This window comes from Lepisma saccharinum, chromosome 5 (assembly GCF_977018435.1).
Source record: "Lepisma saccharinum chromosome 5, izLepSacc3.1, whole genome shotgun sequence".
Classification (NCBI taxonomy): Eukaryota; Metazoa; Arthropoda; class Insecta; order Zygentoma; family Lepismatidae; genus Lepisma; species Lepisma saccharinum.
In genome coordinates this window covers 51,977,209-51,995,702 of record NC_139233.1, presented here as the reverse complement: position 1 = coordinate 51,995,702, position 18,494 = coordinate 51,977,209, and the positions used below count along the sequence as shown (strand labels likewise).

General features: G+C 37.3%; 2 protein-coding genes across 2 annotated transcripts; both read right to left on the bottom strand.

Moving 5' to 3' along the window:
* Positions 1–14: 14 nt before the first annotated feature.
* On the bottom strand, positions 15–434 carry LOC145988370 (DNA-directed RNA polymerases I, II, and III subunit RPABC5). Its single transcript, XM_083123251.1, has one exon. The coding sequence runs from the start codon at positions 216–218 to the stop codon at positions 15–17; it is 204 nt and encodes a 67-aa protein (XP_082979377.1). The 5' UTR covers positions 219–434.
* A 10,825-nt stretch (positions 435–11,259) lies between these two features.
* On the bottom strand, positions 11,260–12,201 carry LOC145988031 (zinc finger MYM-type protein 1-like). The gene has a single exon (XM_083122869.1). It carries the CDS (start codon positions 12,199–12,201, stop codon positions 11,260–11,262), a length of 942 nt encoding a protein of 313 aa, XP_082978995.1.
* Positions 12,202–18,494: the final 6,293 nt, after the last annotated feature.

Sequence of the window (18,494 nt, the reverse complement as noted above, 5' to 3'; positions counted from 1 at the left end):
AACTGTACACTCTTTTACTTCTCCAGAGGAGCGTAATTAAGCAATTTTTCAATAAGATCCACATGTCCCAGAAGCATTCTTCTACAGCAATATCTCTTCAGACCAAGTGCATCCAATGCATCACCTTCTGTGTATTCTGCCTGCAACAATCCTAGATAAGATTCCCACTTATTTCCGATCACCTTACCGCAAGTAAAGCAACGGACTGGTATTATCATTGTTAGAGCAGAAACGAGACCAAACTTGAAACGGGATGAATCAGCCACACAATATAAAAATCGCAGTCAGGTGTTAGGTATTTCCTGCAGTCCCTCTGGAAATCCTTCCGATTTTTTCTTGTAGGAGGGGGAGGACGGGAAGACCTCTCTGAATATACCTATTCCAAAATTTAAAAAATTCTTCCTTGCACTGATGGTGAAAGACAACAAACAAGGTAATTGTGCAAAATGTTTATCCAATTTGTCCCACACTGCATAGACCCCAACACAAAAATAATAATGCACATAAATAATGTGGTAGTTATATTATTTATATATGGTTATGCAAATTCTAATGGAATTAATTATGTAGGTTACTTTTCCTTTTCATTCAAAACAGATTTATCCATTCTATTATTTTAGTTTTTATCACTGAGCATGATAATTTGGAAAATGAAACGAGTATAGCCTGTGAGTATAGCGGTGCGTGTTTATTTATTGCACAACGCGAGAGCAACGTTGTAGTCTAGCTTTTCCTAGGCCGAGTCTGCTGCTACGCACGTGTCAGCAGTAAGAATAAGCGTCAAATTTGCTGCTGCCACGTAATTCGTCTGCTAACAGGATGTTACAAATCTTAAGAACAGATTAAGACGAGAGAAATGCAAGTTTATGATTAGTGGGAATGACTGTACAGGTAATTTAGAACCTTTTTCTTTAGAGAGCATTTAGCGATATTATTTTAATGCGAGCAGAACTTAACCTAACTACGAGAGCATTTAGGTTTATTAGAAGAATGCTGAGGGACCTAATCTTAAAACATTTTTGTGAAAGTAATCGCTACAACTTCACAGCATGTGTTGCAGACGTAATTGCATACATGCATGATGAAATCACGATAAAACAAAGACCGATGCCCGGTTCGCTCAACGCGCGTTAAATTTTAAAGAAGCGTTAAATCAAGTTAACGCTACATTAGCACATTGAGGCATTTCTCCAACCTTCGTTAAGGCTAACAGACCTCTAATGTCGTCGTTAAATCTAAAGGCACTCTTTTGCTTCATTAAAGTGCTTAACAGCGCGTTGTGTTGTGTCGGAAATAAGATGGAGAAATTGCGTATGCCAGCTGTTGTGTTGAAATGTTATCCCAAACCGATTTGAACACATTATTTCCATACCATGTCTTTCTACAGCAAAAATAATTTTCCCATTTCGTATTTCATATTATAAATTCGTACTGCAAATCAGAAATCACATGTAAGTTAAATGAGAAATATTGTATCAATATACTTTTTAAAGTTTTGTCAATAATGGCATCGTGATCATCACACATTATTCAAATTTTATTAATTTTGCCTGTCGAGCCAAAAATATATGCTTATAGTTAATTATACGAACGTGGCTTCCACCTTTAATGCACTGTAACCATAAACACAAAATATCGCATGACTTTTTAAAATAATGTAACCTCCTTTTGCATATTTCAATTTGTATAAGGTGAAGTTATTCACCAAAATATTCGGTGTCGTCGTCCACGCCGTTTTCCAGTGGATCACATAGAAACTGGAGAAAGTCGTGGTTTATTGTGTTTATGCTTATGTCTGCTTATAACTACCATTCAAATTTTATGTTGTTTTTTAAACTGAAAAATGTCAGAAAACGTAAGAGATAAAATTAAAATGAAGCAACTGTCCTAGAAATAGATAATACACGTCCTGTACTCTCCTTTAGTGCAAAATAAATTTGTGACATTACACAACGTAACTTGCAATCTTTCAAAGTAGTAGGGAATTGTTCTTTCGAACTTTTCAAATTATTATCCACCTACTCCAATTAACATAATGGAAAAAAATGATTTTGCAGTGACGAGAATGCTTGACACAAATGTTCATCATTCTATATTCTGAATCACAAGCGGCTAGGGACAGCTGTAGCAAACTGGAGATGCTAAAAGCACCAAACCTGACCTGCCTAACCTAACCAAGTACAGAAATAAAGAAACCCTGCCTAACCTATTTATTTATTTAGCTCGTAGCTGTACGTAAGTACTGTATAATAAAACATGTTGTTTAATATAACGTGAGTCTTAATATAATCACATAATCAAAACAATTATTATGCAGTATATTGAAAATGGGCTGACATATAACGGTGCAAATGGAAATTAAATCGTATTCATAACAAACTGAAAGAGCACTTAAAAATAGAAAAAAATCAACCGTTACATGTACAAGGTACATTTACGAACGACTACCATCTCATCGCGTAATATAGCTTACATATGTTGTTTCATTAAGAAAAAAAGCTTGAGATCCTAAGCAGTTTCAGGTATATAGTTTCGTGCATGGACATTGTGACATTTTGACATAAAACACACTACCATCCATTCGGAAATTATTCCTTGTACATACGTACGAGTGGTAATGATATTGTCTGAGTGCACTCGTTATATTTTTTACCAGTTATGATAAATTAAATGTAAAATATCATATTAATCAACCGTTCCATGTACAAGGTACATTTTCTGAATGACTACAATTTCATCACATAATGAATAACCAAACATATTGTAAAGAACCGTACTACACATATATGTTTCATTAAGGAAAAAAGCTTCAGGTCCTAAGCTGGTCAAAGGTGTTGTCGTTTCGTGCATGGAAATTGTAAGAGTATCCATATTTGTTTGAAAAACACACTACCATCCATTCGGAAATTTTTCCTTGTACATACGTACAATACAAGTGGTAATGGTACTGTCTAACAGTGCACTTGTTTTTTTTTTTACCAGTTACGATAAATCAAATGTCAAATAAAATATCATATTAATCAACCTTTCCATGTACAAGGTACATTTTCTGAATGACTACAATTTCATCACATAATGAATAACCAAACATAATGTAAAATACCGTAGTACACATGTATGTTTCATTAAGAAAAAAGCTTAATCCTAAGCTGTTTCTGGTAATGTAGTTTCGTGCATGGACATTGTAAAAGTATGCATATTTGTAAAACACACTACCACGCATTCGGAAATTATTCTTTGCACGGTACGTTCGTACAAGTGGTGAGGATACTGTCTAACAGTGTACTTGTCCTTTTTACCATTTATGATAAATCAAATATTAAATATCGTATTGTATTATATATATTTTTTCTTTGAAAAATATTTGTACGAGACAAAAACACAACGATTCAGAAACCTCCCTTGTACATATGCATGAACGGTAATCATACTGGTTAAACATTTTACGTGCCTTCATTTTTTGTCAGTGATTATTTGGAAACAGTAGATTTCTTGTTTGCAATGCCAATAGAAGTGACTTGCAATATTTACATATTATTTAATTGCCATGGCATAGTAAGTTAAGTTATGCATGGTGTACATTTCGTGAAATGTTGTCTTTTGTTGAGGAAAATTATTATAGCAAACACACGTTCATTTCCACCTTTAGGCCTCTTTTGCAATGCCATTTTAATATAATTAAATTTATAAAACTTCAAACAGATTACCCTAACCTATAACAGTAATTTTTATTTATATATTTATGATCTTGTATTGGCAGTCGGTAGGCATTTAAATCTAACTTACGAAGTTACAATGTAACTGTTAATCCTAATACATAATATTTTCGGTGTGCGGACGTAAATACCTAACTAACATTCATTTCTTAAACATATATTTGTGTTACACATTACTTTATTTATTTTTGTTCCTGGGATTTCATACAAAAAGCCCAAATCCGCTTACGCACAGTCTACTGTCCACGGTGCAGCCAATGAAAACGTTGCATTTCTCGTATCAAAGTATGAGAATAGTAAGGCATCAAAGCAAAACGTCTCTAACATGTCGTTAGTTAACGGGCCTATAAAATCGCTTGAGCGAACATTAAAAGTTTAACAGGCTGCTAAGATTTTAGTGATGCGTTAACTATCAACTCGTTAAGAACGTTTTAAAGATGGTTGAGCGAGCCGGGCATGAGTCTACTGCCACGCGCATCTTTTATGAGGTCCCAGCAGAAAAAAAACGTGGCAGCAGACACTGCCCTTTTCCCTATTATAATGCTTTCATTGTTAGGCGAAATGTAAGTTGTTAGGTTTAGTTCTCTCAGCATAAATAATACATTTTCAGTGTATTTGTACTAAGGGAACCAAACTCAGCGACATAACCTAACAACGTAGTTTTTCTTCATCTGACGTCAGAACACGATTTGGTCTCGCGTTGTGCGATAAATAAGACCCGTGCGTGTGGGTCTCCCTTTCTCGTATCGCACAACAACGTGGGGTTGTTGGCATCTCCCGTCCAGAAGATTTCCCGTCTTGATCGGGAAGTGGCGAAATATTTCTGTCCCGCACACCCCTAGCATACAGTATTCCGGGCCAAGCTTTTGGCATTTTCTAACAAATCTTTTTTGGTCGGGACGGGAAATATTCACCATTTCCCGACAAAGTCAAGAAATTTTCGGGACGGGAATTGTTCGAAATTTCCCCGAAGCTCTGAAAATCTCGAATTCTACACGTCACTTTCACTTTAAGTGATTGTTTTTACATTTCTGGAATAAAAAGTAACAATTTCCGATAAGTTCCAGAAACTTAGAATGCAGAAAACGTCGAAAATTAACGATTTTTTTTTTTTTTAATGGCCATTCGGCATCATTTCCCGAAGGCGGGATCCCGCACACCCCTAGCATTTTCGATTACCAATGAGCAGGGGCGCCGAAACGAGGGTGGCCTGGGGCGCCCTACCCCCCAAATTTCACTTGGGTTTTCCATTACAAAAGGGCCAATGTAGAAGTTTCAACGTTTTGGAAAAACATAATTTTTGTGTAATGAAAATTTCATAAATTAATTGAGGATTCTGTGTGAGAACATTTTAGGTCCTTATTTCCTCATTTGAAATTTGAATAATTTCTTCCATTTACGATTATAAAACTTTTACATGCAGGAACTTTGCACACAAACAAGCGGTAAATTACGGAGGATTCTCTTCTGAAATGGGCATATCAACAATGTGGAGTCTTATCACCAAGCTGAGTCTTGTAGTGTCCAGCATGCCTGTGTCTTTCGAGCATTCAGTGCATTAAAAAAACGCATTGGATATTTTTTTTATGTAAAATTGCCCCCATCCCATCCAATATTAAACCTTATTGCTCAACCTATACATCACAAATCTCCAAGGGACGTCCATAGGATATCCACAATTTCTAGATCAGATACATGGACATCCAGTCCAGGATATTCATGGGACGTCCTTGGGATATCCTGTCCTAGATATCCATAGAATCTCCCATTTTGGACATCCAGGGGATCTCCTGTCCTGGATATTTATGGAATATGTGGTATTACGTTCACATGTTAATAAAAATTTGACATAAATGTTTCGATATTCGTGATATTCATTCATAGTATCTAGTCTCAAGTTAATTATGTTAGGACTCAAATGCTGTGATGCAATACTAAAATGTAACTTACAATTCTCTCTCGAAAGGAATTTGTCATCCGTAGGCCCATTATTTTTTCAGTGAGTCATGTATACAAGCCATAGCAGGCAAAATTTCCTTTGCCACGAGGCTTTCTTTGCACACGCCAGATGCCAGTTTCCATTGAGGACGTTAACTTGATTAGCCATGGTAGTGAAGAATACGCTCTGTATACTCTGATTATCATTGATACGTGTGTGAAGACAAAGAAATTTTCGAATGTGTAGATTGGTGCGTGTGTGAATTTGTGTGCATGAGTGTGTGTGTGTGGGAGAGAGAGAGTGGAGTACTTGTTATAAGCATATATGTACCAGAGGTGTTCGATTTGTGTAAATCTAGTCCAGGAATGTTCTTTTCGTATCCAAAGATTGGGTACAATTTTAGTCCAGAATGTATCCTTATCTACAATGAAATAAAAACATCCAGATAATGTCGCTATCATATGAACCCATATCCAAAACACGTCCAAATGATCCACAGAATGCCCAAAACACATCCTTCCTGGATGACCCCTGGATGGACATATGGATATCCATGGATGTCTACTGGACATTCTGGGACATCCTATGGATATCCAGAATTTTGGCACGAATATCCAGAAGACATCCATTAGATATCCACTGGATATTTGTGTGCTGTATGGGACAGGGACGGCAACAGGGGTGGACAAGTGCCCACCCAATCAAATTCAATAAGTACATATTCTTGGAGATAGCTATATGCAGTGGCGGAGCGTGACCTTTCCAACAGTGTAAGCCTAGCATGATGAAGGCTTGTGTTTATTTTTGGGCTGGGTCAGTGATTTATCCACAATCATCAATCCCTCCCCCATTTTTTCACAACACTTCCCTGAAATTTTTCACAAAACCCTAATTTTGGCACTAAATTTAACCTTACACCCTTTAAAAACGAAGTTACACTAAATCAGATTAAATATTCTGGATAAATCCCTGAGCCTGGTGTTTTCTTTGCTAGGCTGTATATCTCCTACATTTCAACTGGTAATTACGTCAGTTTTATTCCTATCACAATGAGTAACGTAACCATAAAAAAATGCAATGTTAGATAAAATGAAGAATAATGATAATAAAGAAACGAAAACAGAAAGAAACAGAAAAGTGCTGATTACTTTTTACAACCGCTGCATAACCAAGTATCAGCTCGTACCATGAATCACAAAATCGGGGCACTTTATTTTTCGTTTCTGTTACCGTGCCTGCTAGAGAAGTGGTGGGTAGGCCTACCTACATCCATAAGTTTCTTCTTGGCAGCAAAATCCTTGCTGGACAACGGCGTCTTCAACAAGTTCTCCACCCCACCGCACAATCATACTCGTTTTCTTTCATAATGCAGTTGTTGTTGTTCACTATAACACTACAGCAGAGGAATGACAGCCCCCTTTTCAATGGATGGAAGTCGCAAAGAAATACCGCGAGACTTTAACCATGCACACAACACATGAAAGGGGAAACAAAAACAAATCACATCCAAAAGCGGTCACTGCTCAATGCACTGATGTTTCGGACTCAAGAGGGGAATATCCCTTTCGGACATAAATAAATGCCCTATCTTGACTTAAAATTCCCTTATATTTCGTAAAAAAAAGGAAGACAAAATAAAATATGAAAGAAATGCTCGCTAATTCTGAGGATTTATCCAGAAATTTCTGTGAAAGGAGATGTAAGTGCTATCTAAGGGTAGTGTAAAAGAAAATCCTGCACCAACCACGGACTATGTAATTAATAATATTTTGTTCACATTTGACATGAGATTTGTAAAACTGGTTCAATATTCAGTTTTAATTAAACATTTTAATTTTTGAAAGTTATTGCACTTGTTAGCTCAATTACTACCAGCTGAGTTCAAATATAAACGAAAAACAGAAATCTTAATATTTCCAATGTTTGTGCTCTCCTACAAGCGAAAAACAGAAACAAGCGTTTGTATATCTAATTTTCCCGTTTCTCGCTCATTTTTAGATGTTTCTCCTTTTTCCCCTTCCTGTTAGTTTTTTGCTTCAGAATTCCCTGTTCCTGGAAAAAACCTCCTTGAAACACCACTGGCTCAAATTTCCTTTGCAGCCAACCATTCATTCATATCCGACAACGCTGGAGAACCCTCCTCTTGCAGGACCTGCGTCTCGCTCGCGCGTGTTCACGGTTAGCCAGTGAAGCCAACCCAAGCATAATGGTGCTAAATCTCGCACAAGTTTCAAAAGTCGTTTGGAAGTTGGGTATATAAATTAAACAAGAGGGCCGCTGTTCGTGGAGGTTGAATTTTCTCAAACTTTTCACGTATGACGTCGAACTCATCCCGTTGGTTGAACCATTCGAATTTATATTTATTTCTTGTTACAAATAAATATTAATAATATGTAGATCGCAGAACAATTTAGTAGTATGTAGCATAATTATGGAGTTTAAACGAGACCATGGATGTCCAGAAGGGGCAAGTGGAGGAAGCTCTTCCTGGAAAATGAATGTCAACCATAAAATAATATATTTCACACATATCATTTCATTTCAGTCACATCAAATTATGTTAATTATTGTAAGGGCGTTGCAGAAAAATGTTAACTTCAAATTGAATTTGTATCTTTTGAGGAAGCAACTTTATTATGGGGGAAATATACCTAATTTACCCCCACCCCTGAAAAAATTACTATGCTTAATCCTCCCTGGTGGAAAGAAATACTGCGGACATCCATGAACAACACTTTTTGTAAACATAAGGTTTGCAACGCTGTTGTAAGCCTCTGGCCGGAAGGTTTACACACGTGGGTTTTGGCCCGTTCTTCTCCACCCAGAGAACGGGCCTTGCACCCAGATAGGGTAGGCACTGCTCGTTCGCGGTCAGAAATTTGTAAGGCAAAATTCAGAAGGCTTACAGCTTTCCACAAGCAGAAGGCGGGAGATCCCATGTGCCGCCTGGCGCTGAAGTGTTGTAATCTAACAAACATGATCTCGAACACTGGTGTCGACCCGATTTGAACTTGGAAGTTGTTTGCGAATTTTTGCCAGATGATTACATACATTTTACTAGAACTAATGAAGTGTAAGCCCGGCTTACACGGCTTACATGGACGCTCCGCACCTGGCTATATGAATGATTTGATAAATAAATTTATTCTGGTGTTCATAACATGTATGAAATGTTCACATATTATCATTCCATAAAAAGCCAATTTTGTCATTAGAAAGTGAAAGTAATTACTAGAGCTATTGAAACAAAAACTGTGATTAAAAGCAGTTAGTAGGCTTAGGAGGCTCAAAATTATGGGGGGTATGATAAAGATTAGATCAGAATTTAGGTTGAACTTGGAGGACTGCAGCTCCGGGCCTCCACATACGTATATAAATCCCTGCCTGGGTATGGTTAAAATAATCTCCAAATTATTCAAATAAAAACATCATCTTAGCGTTACTTCCTCCGGCAACACAATACATTATTTCGACTTTTTAATTATTATTAGAATAATTTAATCAAGAAGACTTAGATGGGCAGGCCATGTGACGTGAATGGCAGAGGAAAGAATAGTTTACAGGCAGGCACGTATCCAGAAATTCTCTTTGGGGGGGGGGGCTAAAGAATATCTTTATAGGTGTAAAGATAGTACTTCACTATTGTATATGATTATACCATATATATATATATATATACACACACACACACACACATATATATATATATATATATATATATATATGTGTGTGTGTGTGTGTGTGTGTGTGTGTATTTGTGTGTGTGTGTACACACTACACACACACATACATGCCATGCAAATCAAAAACAGAAAGATAAGAAAGAACGAGATCGGCTTCAGCCTCCTGTATCCAAAATAAACTAAAGTTATTACTGTTATTATTATCTGATTACATGCAAAATATCACTCACATGATTGAAACAATAGAAACTACGATATACCCAACACAAGATGGTTGAATATGTTAGTGTTGGTAATTGTTTACAGACCATTGAGTCTTATTTTTTTCAAGCTGACAACAATTAACGTCACAGTTGATCACCAACAAAGGCAGCAGCATAGAGTAAAAGTTGGAGCACAATAAATAATATTTAGAAAATAATATATGTGTTATGCATATACACGAGAACGAAAAAGATATAGCCTTAAACAAAAAATCAACATTTCACGTTCACACTGCAGTCAGAAATAAGTTGTTCGGTACATGAATTGAAAAAAAAAAAAGAAAGAAAGAAAGAAACGGCTGTCCACTGTGCTGCTAAGGGTGGCCTTAGGTTTGTTGGATGAGAGAAAAGTGTAGTTACTCTTGAAGTACCGACCTCTGGATACAATCATTTTTGACAAGGAATAAATAAAAAGAATAAATCAATGAATATTAAATTTATGCACCATCCTATGCAACATTCACTTACACATAAAATATCTGGACATACAATTCCTATAAACAAACGCAAACAATTGGACCTGTCAGATTCACTTAAAGTAACATCTTTCTAGGTCCTTGCCTAGCCATAGCGTCGAGCACTTCGTCAGGAGTAGGAACTGACCTCCAATGGACTGACAGCAGTGTCAGACCTGTCAGTCTGTTACTTCCCATCCGGTTTCTCAAGAATGTTTTTATTCTTTTCATTGTGGAAAATGATCTCTCCACAGAAGCTGTCGAGATAGGGATTGTCGCCAGCACTCGGAGAAGAGCATGAATACCTCGGAAGAAAGCGGGATCACAGGCGTCAAGTACGCTTATTAAGTCCGATGGCTGCTCCTTTCCAGACCACTTCTGACACCACAAAGCATATTCCCCTTTCAGTTCAGAAAAAAGTCGTTCCTTCGCCCACGTACTGTACTATGTTCTTTAACTGGTCCATCTTCTGCAGACTTGCATTCTTGGGAAGGATGACAGAAATGTTAGACAGAAATTCCTTGTTGTTGGAAAACTTTTCATCCAAAGCTGATATCACACCATCCAAACAGGGGATCCAGACAGAGCGCCTAAAATATACCTCGGCCGACTCGTGGGGATAATTACTCCTTTTGGTCTGTTTGCTGCAAATCCGAGGCACTTCGACCGAAGTGCCAAACAAGTTTTTCATGAAGTTCTTAGCAGCGGTGAACAATTCTCCGAATTTTCGGTCGGACTTTTCTCTCAGCTCTTTCAGGACTTGGATCACATTTTCTGCATATTCTACTGCTGCTGCAAAGTCATGGGATGGGTTCTGCAAGTACATTGACAAAGGCAGCGTGTGACTGAAAATCTCTTCGCACACTAGCAGGGACACGATGAATTGGCTTTTTTCAATTGCAGACAATAATTGCGCCGCTGTTGAAGACACAGCCCTGTTTCTATGAGAAAGATCACGCAAACAGGCTACAATAGGTTCCAGGAGCTGAAGGAACACAATGACTGCGTCGTGTCTCTCGATAAATCTCGTATCGCACAAACTCACTAGGCGCCGTTTCTTCTCTTCAGGCATCAAAGCATCTATGGTGTCCCTGAGCATTTTTACAGCTAGGGAATTATTTTGAAACAATGAACAAGTGTCTCTCATTACTCCGAAGCTGTTACGCACGCACGGAATGGACAATCCACTCGATAACGCAAGATTCAAACGGTGAGAGGCACAGTGGACGTAGACAGCTCTCGGATTCGGATTCGGATTCTAGCCTGAACACCACTGATGTGTCCTCCCATATTTGCAGCTCCATCAAAGCCAAGACCCACCAAATTGTTCATATTAAGTCCCAAGCACTCACAAGTGTTCAAAATTGTCTCTGTCACGGCTTCACCAGTCATATCATATATTGGCACGAAACAAAGGAAGTCTTCTCGAACGCAGTTAGATGGTGAAACAAATCTAATGCACAGCGAAAACTGTTCCGTTCCCGATACATCTAAAGTTTCGTCCCCCAATATGGTAAAATACTGAGACTGATTTATCTCGGACACCATTTTTCTTTGAATCAGCTCACCACAAGTTTTTAACACTTCGTTTTGGATCAGTGGACTGAAGTAAGATGCGTTCTTCCTGCAAGTTCGGATGTGATTCTTTAGAACGTTATCCCCTGCCTTCGCACGAAACCTTAACAAGACCCTAAATTTTCCATCCTTGTTATTCGGATCTTCCAGACTTAATGGACCACTGTCATTGTTACCTCGAAGCGGCAGCTCGTGTTGACCACAGAAGATGATTGTCTCGACAACCGGTCGGAGTGCCGCTCGATTTTCTTCTTTCTCCTTTATTCTCTGCTTGTCGATTAAACCAGCAATATCTTCTTGCCGTTTCTTCTCGATATTCATAAAATTTTCGGCCTTAATGGCTGCCTCTTTGTGGTAGTTAGTCTTTGAGTGTGTGTCGAATTTCTCCACGGCATCTTTCCATTTAATAAAAGGAAAGGTTACCAACTGTCCCAGTTTCTGGTGATTGCCCTTGCCGGTTAGTTCAGCAGCAAACACAACACAAAACTTACAGTAAGCTCCATCATCGACTCTTGAATATGCAAGCCAGTTCCACCTCCTCAACCAATTAACTTGAAAAGTTCTTTTCATCCCGTGAATGACACGAACTGGATACACGAAAGTTTGTCCGGGCACAAATAAATCATCACTCAACACTTTGGTTTTCAGTTCATCTGTGCAGCTTATTTCTATTTTTAATAAACCTTGTGCAACCGCTCCTATATCCGGTACTGCTAGAACATTCACTTCACAGATCTTCAATCTCTTTGGCTCTGGACCCGAACTAGCACTGCACTGTGGCTCCGGGAGTTTCTCTGCTGTCTTCAGCTCTGGACCCGAACTAGCACTGCACTGTGGCTCCGGTAGTTTCTCTGCTGTCTTCAGCCCTGGATCCGAACTGAAACTGTTACTAGATTTTGGCACTGTTACTAGATTTTGGCACTTTACGGAAAAATGTGTCAATAGTTCTCTTCAATTTCGAATCACTAGATATACAATTGTCAATAGTTCTCTTCATTTTAATGAGCCCAGTTCAGATGATCACTTATCGACTTATCAAGTGTCACATTAATTGATTCTGTTGAACAGATCAACGGGAAATTCAATTCGCGTATCCTCTTTTACATTCTGGAAGGTTCCGCAGATAAAACGTTTCGTGAATATTCGCACTAAAGTGTAGCACTGTACTGTTGCAACTGACCGCTTCGAAGTTTCTGGACATTTTTAAGTGAGTGGCCTTCCCCCCCCCCCCCCAACCCTCTTGCTGGTTTTCAACACCGGTGTTGGGTGTCTCTGTGACGTCGCAGTTGCTTCCAAACCATGTGTCGATCTCAAGTAGCTTGTATCTTGTACCGACTTCCGTGACAGAGTGGTCAACGCAGCGTGATACGATGCCGGGGGTACTGGGTTCGAATCCTGTCCTGGTCATGGGTGTTCTTTGTTAGTGTCCTTTCATCATATCATCACTCATCCTCATCTTTGTAATTTGCCTCCCCGATGGCGCAGTGGTATCGTCGTCGCCTTGTAATGAAGGGGTCCCGGGTTCGATTCCCGGTGAAGGCACATGGTTCGGATCCCACTTTAAACTGTAGGTCCCGTCCCGATTAGCCTTACTCTGCATAAAGTGGACTTAAAACAAGAAATCAATCCAATTCAATCATCTTCGTAATTAGTCAAAGTGGCAGAAATGCGTAGTAAAATAAAGTAAACCAATTAATCAATCAAGAAAGAAAACTTGTGCAGTGGTAAAGAAATACATACAGTTACGAGCTCGTAAGCCCACAGGGCATAGTCTAGAATCAGACAGAGCGCAAACATGCTAAAACGAGTATAATGGTTGATTTGGTTAATTTGTTTTCGCTTTTCTGCCACTTTTGGCTAATTACGAATATGAGGATGAGTTATTATATACTGAAATTGATGAATGCATTCACAAACACCCATGCCCAGACCGGGGTTCGAACCCGGGATCCCTGGCATTGTAGCGCGATATGCTAACCACTCCGCCACGGAGGCCGACACGGGTATAATGGTGGGGTGACGACCATTGTTGCATTATCATTTCCGGCAAGTAGTAATATGAGTACCAAATAACTAAAATAAAAAATAGGAACGTACCACTATTATACTATTTACATAGTGTAAAACACGCAACATGTTAATAGTAATAATATTCGCAAACAGTACGATATGATTTCTCGAGTCACATATTACTTGTTCTGATTTCGTGAAGACCAATGTTGAGAATCTTGAGAAGAGTGAACAGACGAGGAAAGTTATACAAAATCTTATTCTGTGCAATAATTAATTTTTCCAAACTTCTCTATCACCACCCGGTGAGACTGTTCTCCACCCTTCACCGATAAGAACTGAGACGAAAAGCGCCTTTTTTATAGGTTAACAATTGCTCGCATATTACATCGGAGGAAGCCAAGATGCTTACCATTGTAAGGAGCAAAATTTCGAATGACCAAAAATTACAACTGATAGTACGCTTATATGGAATTAATAGAGTTTTAGTCCATGGGGGGTGGGGGGAGTTGGGCTCCAACCGAAATAAAAATTAGTTTTACTCCACCCTGATCTCCTCCTCTAGCTACGCTCTTTCCACAATGATGGCGCCAGAAGAATGAGCGAGGAAGCAGAGGTGGCTGGTATATTATCTATCATAGGTCTAAACACTATACCAAAAAATGCGTATTTGGGCTTTATTTATGTATGCAGTTTCTCTTCTTTGATGGAGTGGTGGAAAGGGGACAAATTCGTTGACCGAGGGTTTCCCCAGGTCATGTTTTGCATGTGTCTTGTAAAATGCTTCAATGTTTGTTTTATTTTAGTCGGTGTTAATTATTTATCAGTACCTGGAAAATAAGACTCCTGAGGTCTTCCTGTCAACCACCAGCGCTCACTCGGGGTCCTCAGGAGAAGGTACGGTTGCCTTCTCCGCCCACCTAATCGGCTCTTTAATACTGCAAAGTTCGTTGCAATTCATTTCAGTTGTTCAAATTATCAAAATAGGAGGGAAGAAGAATAGGCTCTCGGCGGAAGTCGTCCACGACGCCCTTTCAAGGGTTCGAGGGAAAGGGGAGGGGGGACGATCGCTCCCTTCGACATTCTCAGTTTGCAGTTGGAGACCTGGAGCCTGAGTAGTATCTGACTGCGCCAAGGCCTGCCCTCGGGCGATTAATATTCGCAATTCATTTGCACGGGTGTTAATTAATTTGCACTGGTTTTAATTAATTCGTATGTACTTAGAATTCATTTGCAAGTATTTAGAATACTTTACATTTATGTATTTGCATGTTTATAACTTTTATAAATATATAATTATTTATTTTATGAAAAATATGTATATAGAAGGTAATTAGAGGTACTAAACGCTATGCATATGGTTTTATATTCATTACTGCAAAGTATGTAATGTATAAATCGATAATAATTAATGTTTATAGTATTGAAAATAAGTTTTCTATGGTTTATGAACAGCTATGAACGGTGGTAATGGGTGTAGGTACAGGTCCAATTACGATTGGGGACGGTCCTGGTATTCGAACCCGCGATATGTAATATTATTAATTAGTACTATGTAATAATTGCATTATATTATGAAACACGATGGTGCAACACGCCAGACAGAAGACGGTGAACTCCGCGCTCCGCGCTGAGGGTAGACGAGAAAGGAATTTGGGAGATGTGCGGTCAAGGTCAAATGACGTCACAACGTCAGAACAAAGGAAGAATCTGATTGACCAATCAGAGAACGCGTCGGTAGATTTTCAGAACCGGTTTTTTCAAGGTTAACCAGTACGCAAGAACAGGGGAAAGCTATGCAATGCTGTAGGGCAGGGGAGGGATTCAACCAGACAACAAAGGATGTCTGGAAATACGCAGCAAGGGTTAAATCTTTGAAGCTATGCGTCGCTTGTAGAACCGGTTTCCGCCGCCAATTAATATTCCGCTCAGGTTTGCCTTCAAGGCACAGGACGCTTTAGCGCAGGGTCTTTTTATCTGTACTATGAAGAAGGGAGAGCTATTAGGGACGGGGCCTACAGTTTTTACAATTTGCTTTTATCACGGGGTAACGAACCTAGGACCCTTTGATTATTGATTTAGGTAGTAAATGTATGTTACTGTGTGCTATTTAACTTAATTTTGAGTTTATTTTTTACCAAACTTTGACTTTATGTCAAACATTTTCACAGCTTATTTTTATTTTTACAAAAATAACACTATTTGTACTATTCAGGCAACATTTTTTCATTAAATTTTGGATTCACAAAGACATTTTTTTCAACTTTTAACTTATTATTTTACAATTTTATGTTAATTTTTTACCAAAATAACACTATTTGTACTATTCAGGCAACATTTTTTCATTAAATTTTGGATTCACAAAGACATTTTTTTCAACTTTTAACTTATTATTTTACAACTTTGTTAATTTTTTTACCAAAATAACACTATTTATACTATTCAGGCAACATTTTTTCATTAATTTTGGATTCACAAAGACATTTTTTATACGTTTAACTTATTATTTTACAACTTTATATTAATTTTTTACCAAAATAACACTATTTGTACTAATCAGGCAACATTTTTTATTAAATTTTGGACTCACAAAGACATTTTTTTCTACGTTTAACTTATTATTTTACAACTTTATATTAATTTTTTACCAAAATAACACTATTTGTACTAATCAGGCAACATTTTTTATTAAATTTTGTATTTACAAAGAGATTTTTTCAACTTTTAATTTATTATTTACAAGTTTAGGCTTATTTTTATCAAAATAACACAATTCTATCTGTTCAGGAAAGACTTTTAAGTTACATTTTCGACACACAAAGTGTGTGTTCTCAACTTCTATCAGTTTATTTCACAAGTTTAGGCTTATTATTACCAAAATAATACAATTCATTCTGTTCAGGAAAGACTTTTAGTCGCATTTTCGACACACAGAGTGTGTGATCTCAACTTCTATCTGTTTATTTCACAAGTTTAGGCTTATTATTACCAAAATAATACAATTCAATCTGTTCAGGAAAGACTTTTAGTCGCATTTTCGACACACAAAATGTGTGTTCTCAACTTTTATTTGTTTATTTTACAAGTTTAGCCTAATATTTACTCAAATGACACTATTTATATTATTCAGGCACTATTTTTTATTACATTTTGGACTCTCAAAGACACACACACACACACACACACACACACACACACACACACAGAGAGAGAGAGAGAGAGAGAGAGAGAGATTTTTTCCAAGTTTAGGTTTCTTTCCACTCAAATAACACAATTTAGATGTGTTTTGAATTATATTTTGGATGCAAAAGTATGTTTTGACAAGTTCTACCCTTTTATTTTACAAGTTTAGGATTTTTATTACTCAAATAACACAATTTAATCCAGTCAGGAAGGATTTGTTATTATATTTTGGATGCACAAAGAGATGTTTTCAACTTTTTTACTGATTTTTTGCAGGGTGTGTATTAATTTGTATTTATTTTGTTTCGTATCATATATACATTTACAAATTTTTAATTTAGAGTTTAGTATTTATTTAATTTTTTTTTCAAAAACACTAAAGAAAAAGTACTTTTAGCTAAAATGTAAGCCACAGAATATATTATTATTATTATTATTATTATTAGGGTTTACTGATTTCCACTATGCTATTTTTGGTTCTGTATTTCTATATGTATTTATTTAGGTCAGGTTACGCCTGCTACGTAGGAAAGTTTGTTTATTTTAGAGTTTGCTGAGTATTTTGTTACTTTTATACTAGGTAAAGTTTTCTAAATATATCAGGAAGGGCTCCATCCATATACTTTTGTTTTTGCTGTTTGGAGATGATGCGATCAGCATCACTCTCCATCTGCTTTTTATTTTATGTACCCAATATTATTTTGAGGCTTAGTGAATTCTAGAGCCTATTTATGCAGGAGAGAGGACTTGAAAATTTTCATTTCAGATAACCCACAACTATTTGTCAGAGTATTTTAAAGGATATTTTATGTTTATTATGTGCTACTAGAATATCAAAGCTTGCTTAATTTTTATGTCTGTAACGCTGTTATTGTATTTCTAGCTAAGCCTTACTGGATAAAGTACACGAAATGTTTATCATTTCGACTATTTACTTTTATACGAGGCCAAATTTTTAGTGTAACGAAAATTATTGTGTGTCTATAAAGACTGAAATCCTTTTACCGAGGGTCCACAACTGGACGCTTACCAACATTGTTTATTTTCTTTTTTAAATATAACCATTTATCAATATATTCTCAATTCACAGGACAAGACGAAGTTCACAGACGACTGACTATATGGACCATAGGTCCACTTGCTAAACTTTTTTCTATGCTAGAAGAATAATTTAGCCTTATAGCCTTTTTCAAGGTATTTTTGAAGTATTACTGGTGTTTGGGTGCATCAACACTTGGGTTATTTCCATTTGGTTTATTATACGAGGCTACAATCACTATCTGAACACTGAAATCCTCAGATTGAAACTTAAAGCTCAGGTTGTAACTAGGGACTTAGTATGTATATCGACAATTTATAGGACAACACGAACCTTACAAAGGATTGTAGGTGACGTAGGACCAGACGCCAGAGCTTTGTTAATCTTCAAGAAGCATTTACAGCTAATATTACGAGGAAATGAGGTTGATTTTTACTGTTTCTCAAGAATGCTATTTTTTACACGACCAATATTTGCTTTTTCAAGTAACTACATGTACCAGAAGTACTTACAGGCCAACTCTAACTACACTTCGACTTAAGTACGCAAAAGCAGATTACCCGATTAAAGTATCTGAAAAACAGATTTTTCTATGTAAGTATATTTTTATTGACTGGATTATTTAACAGAT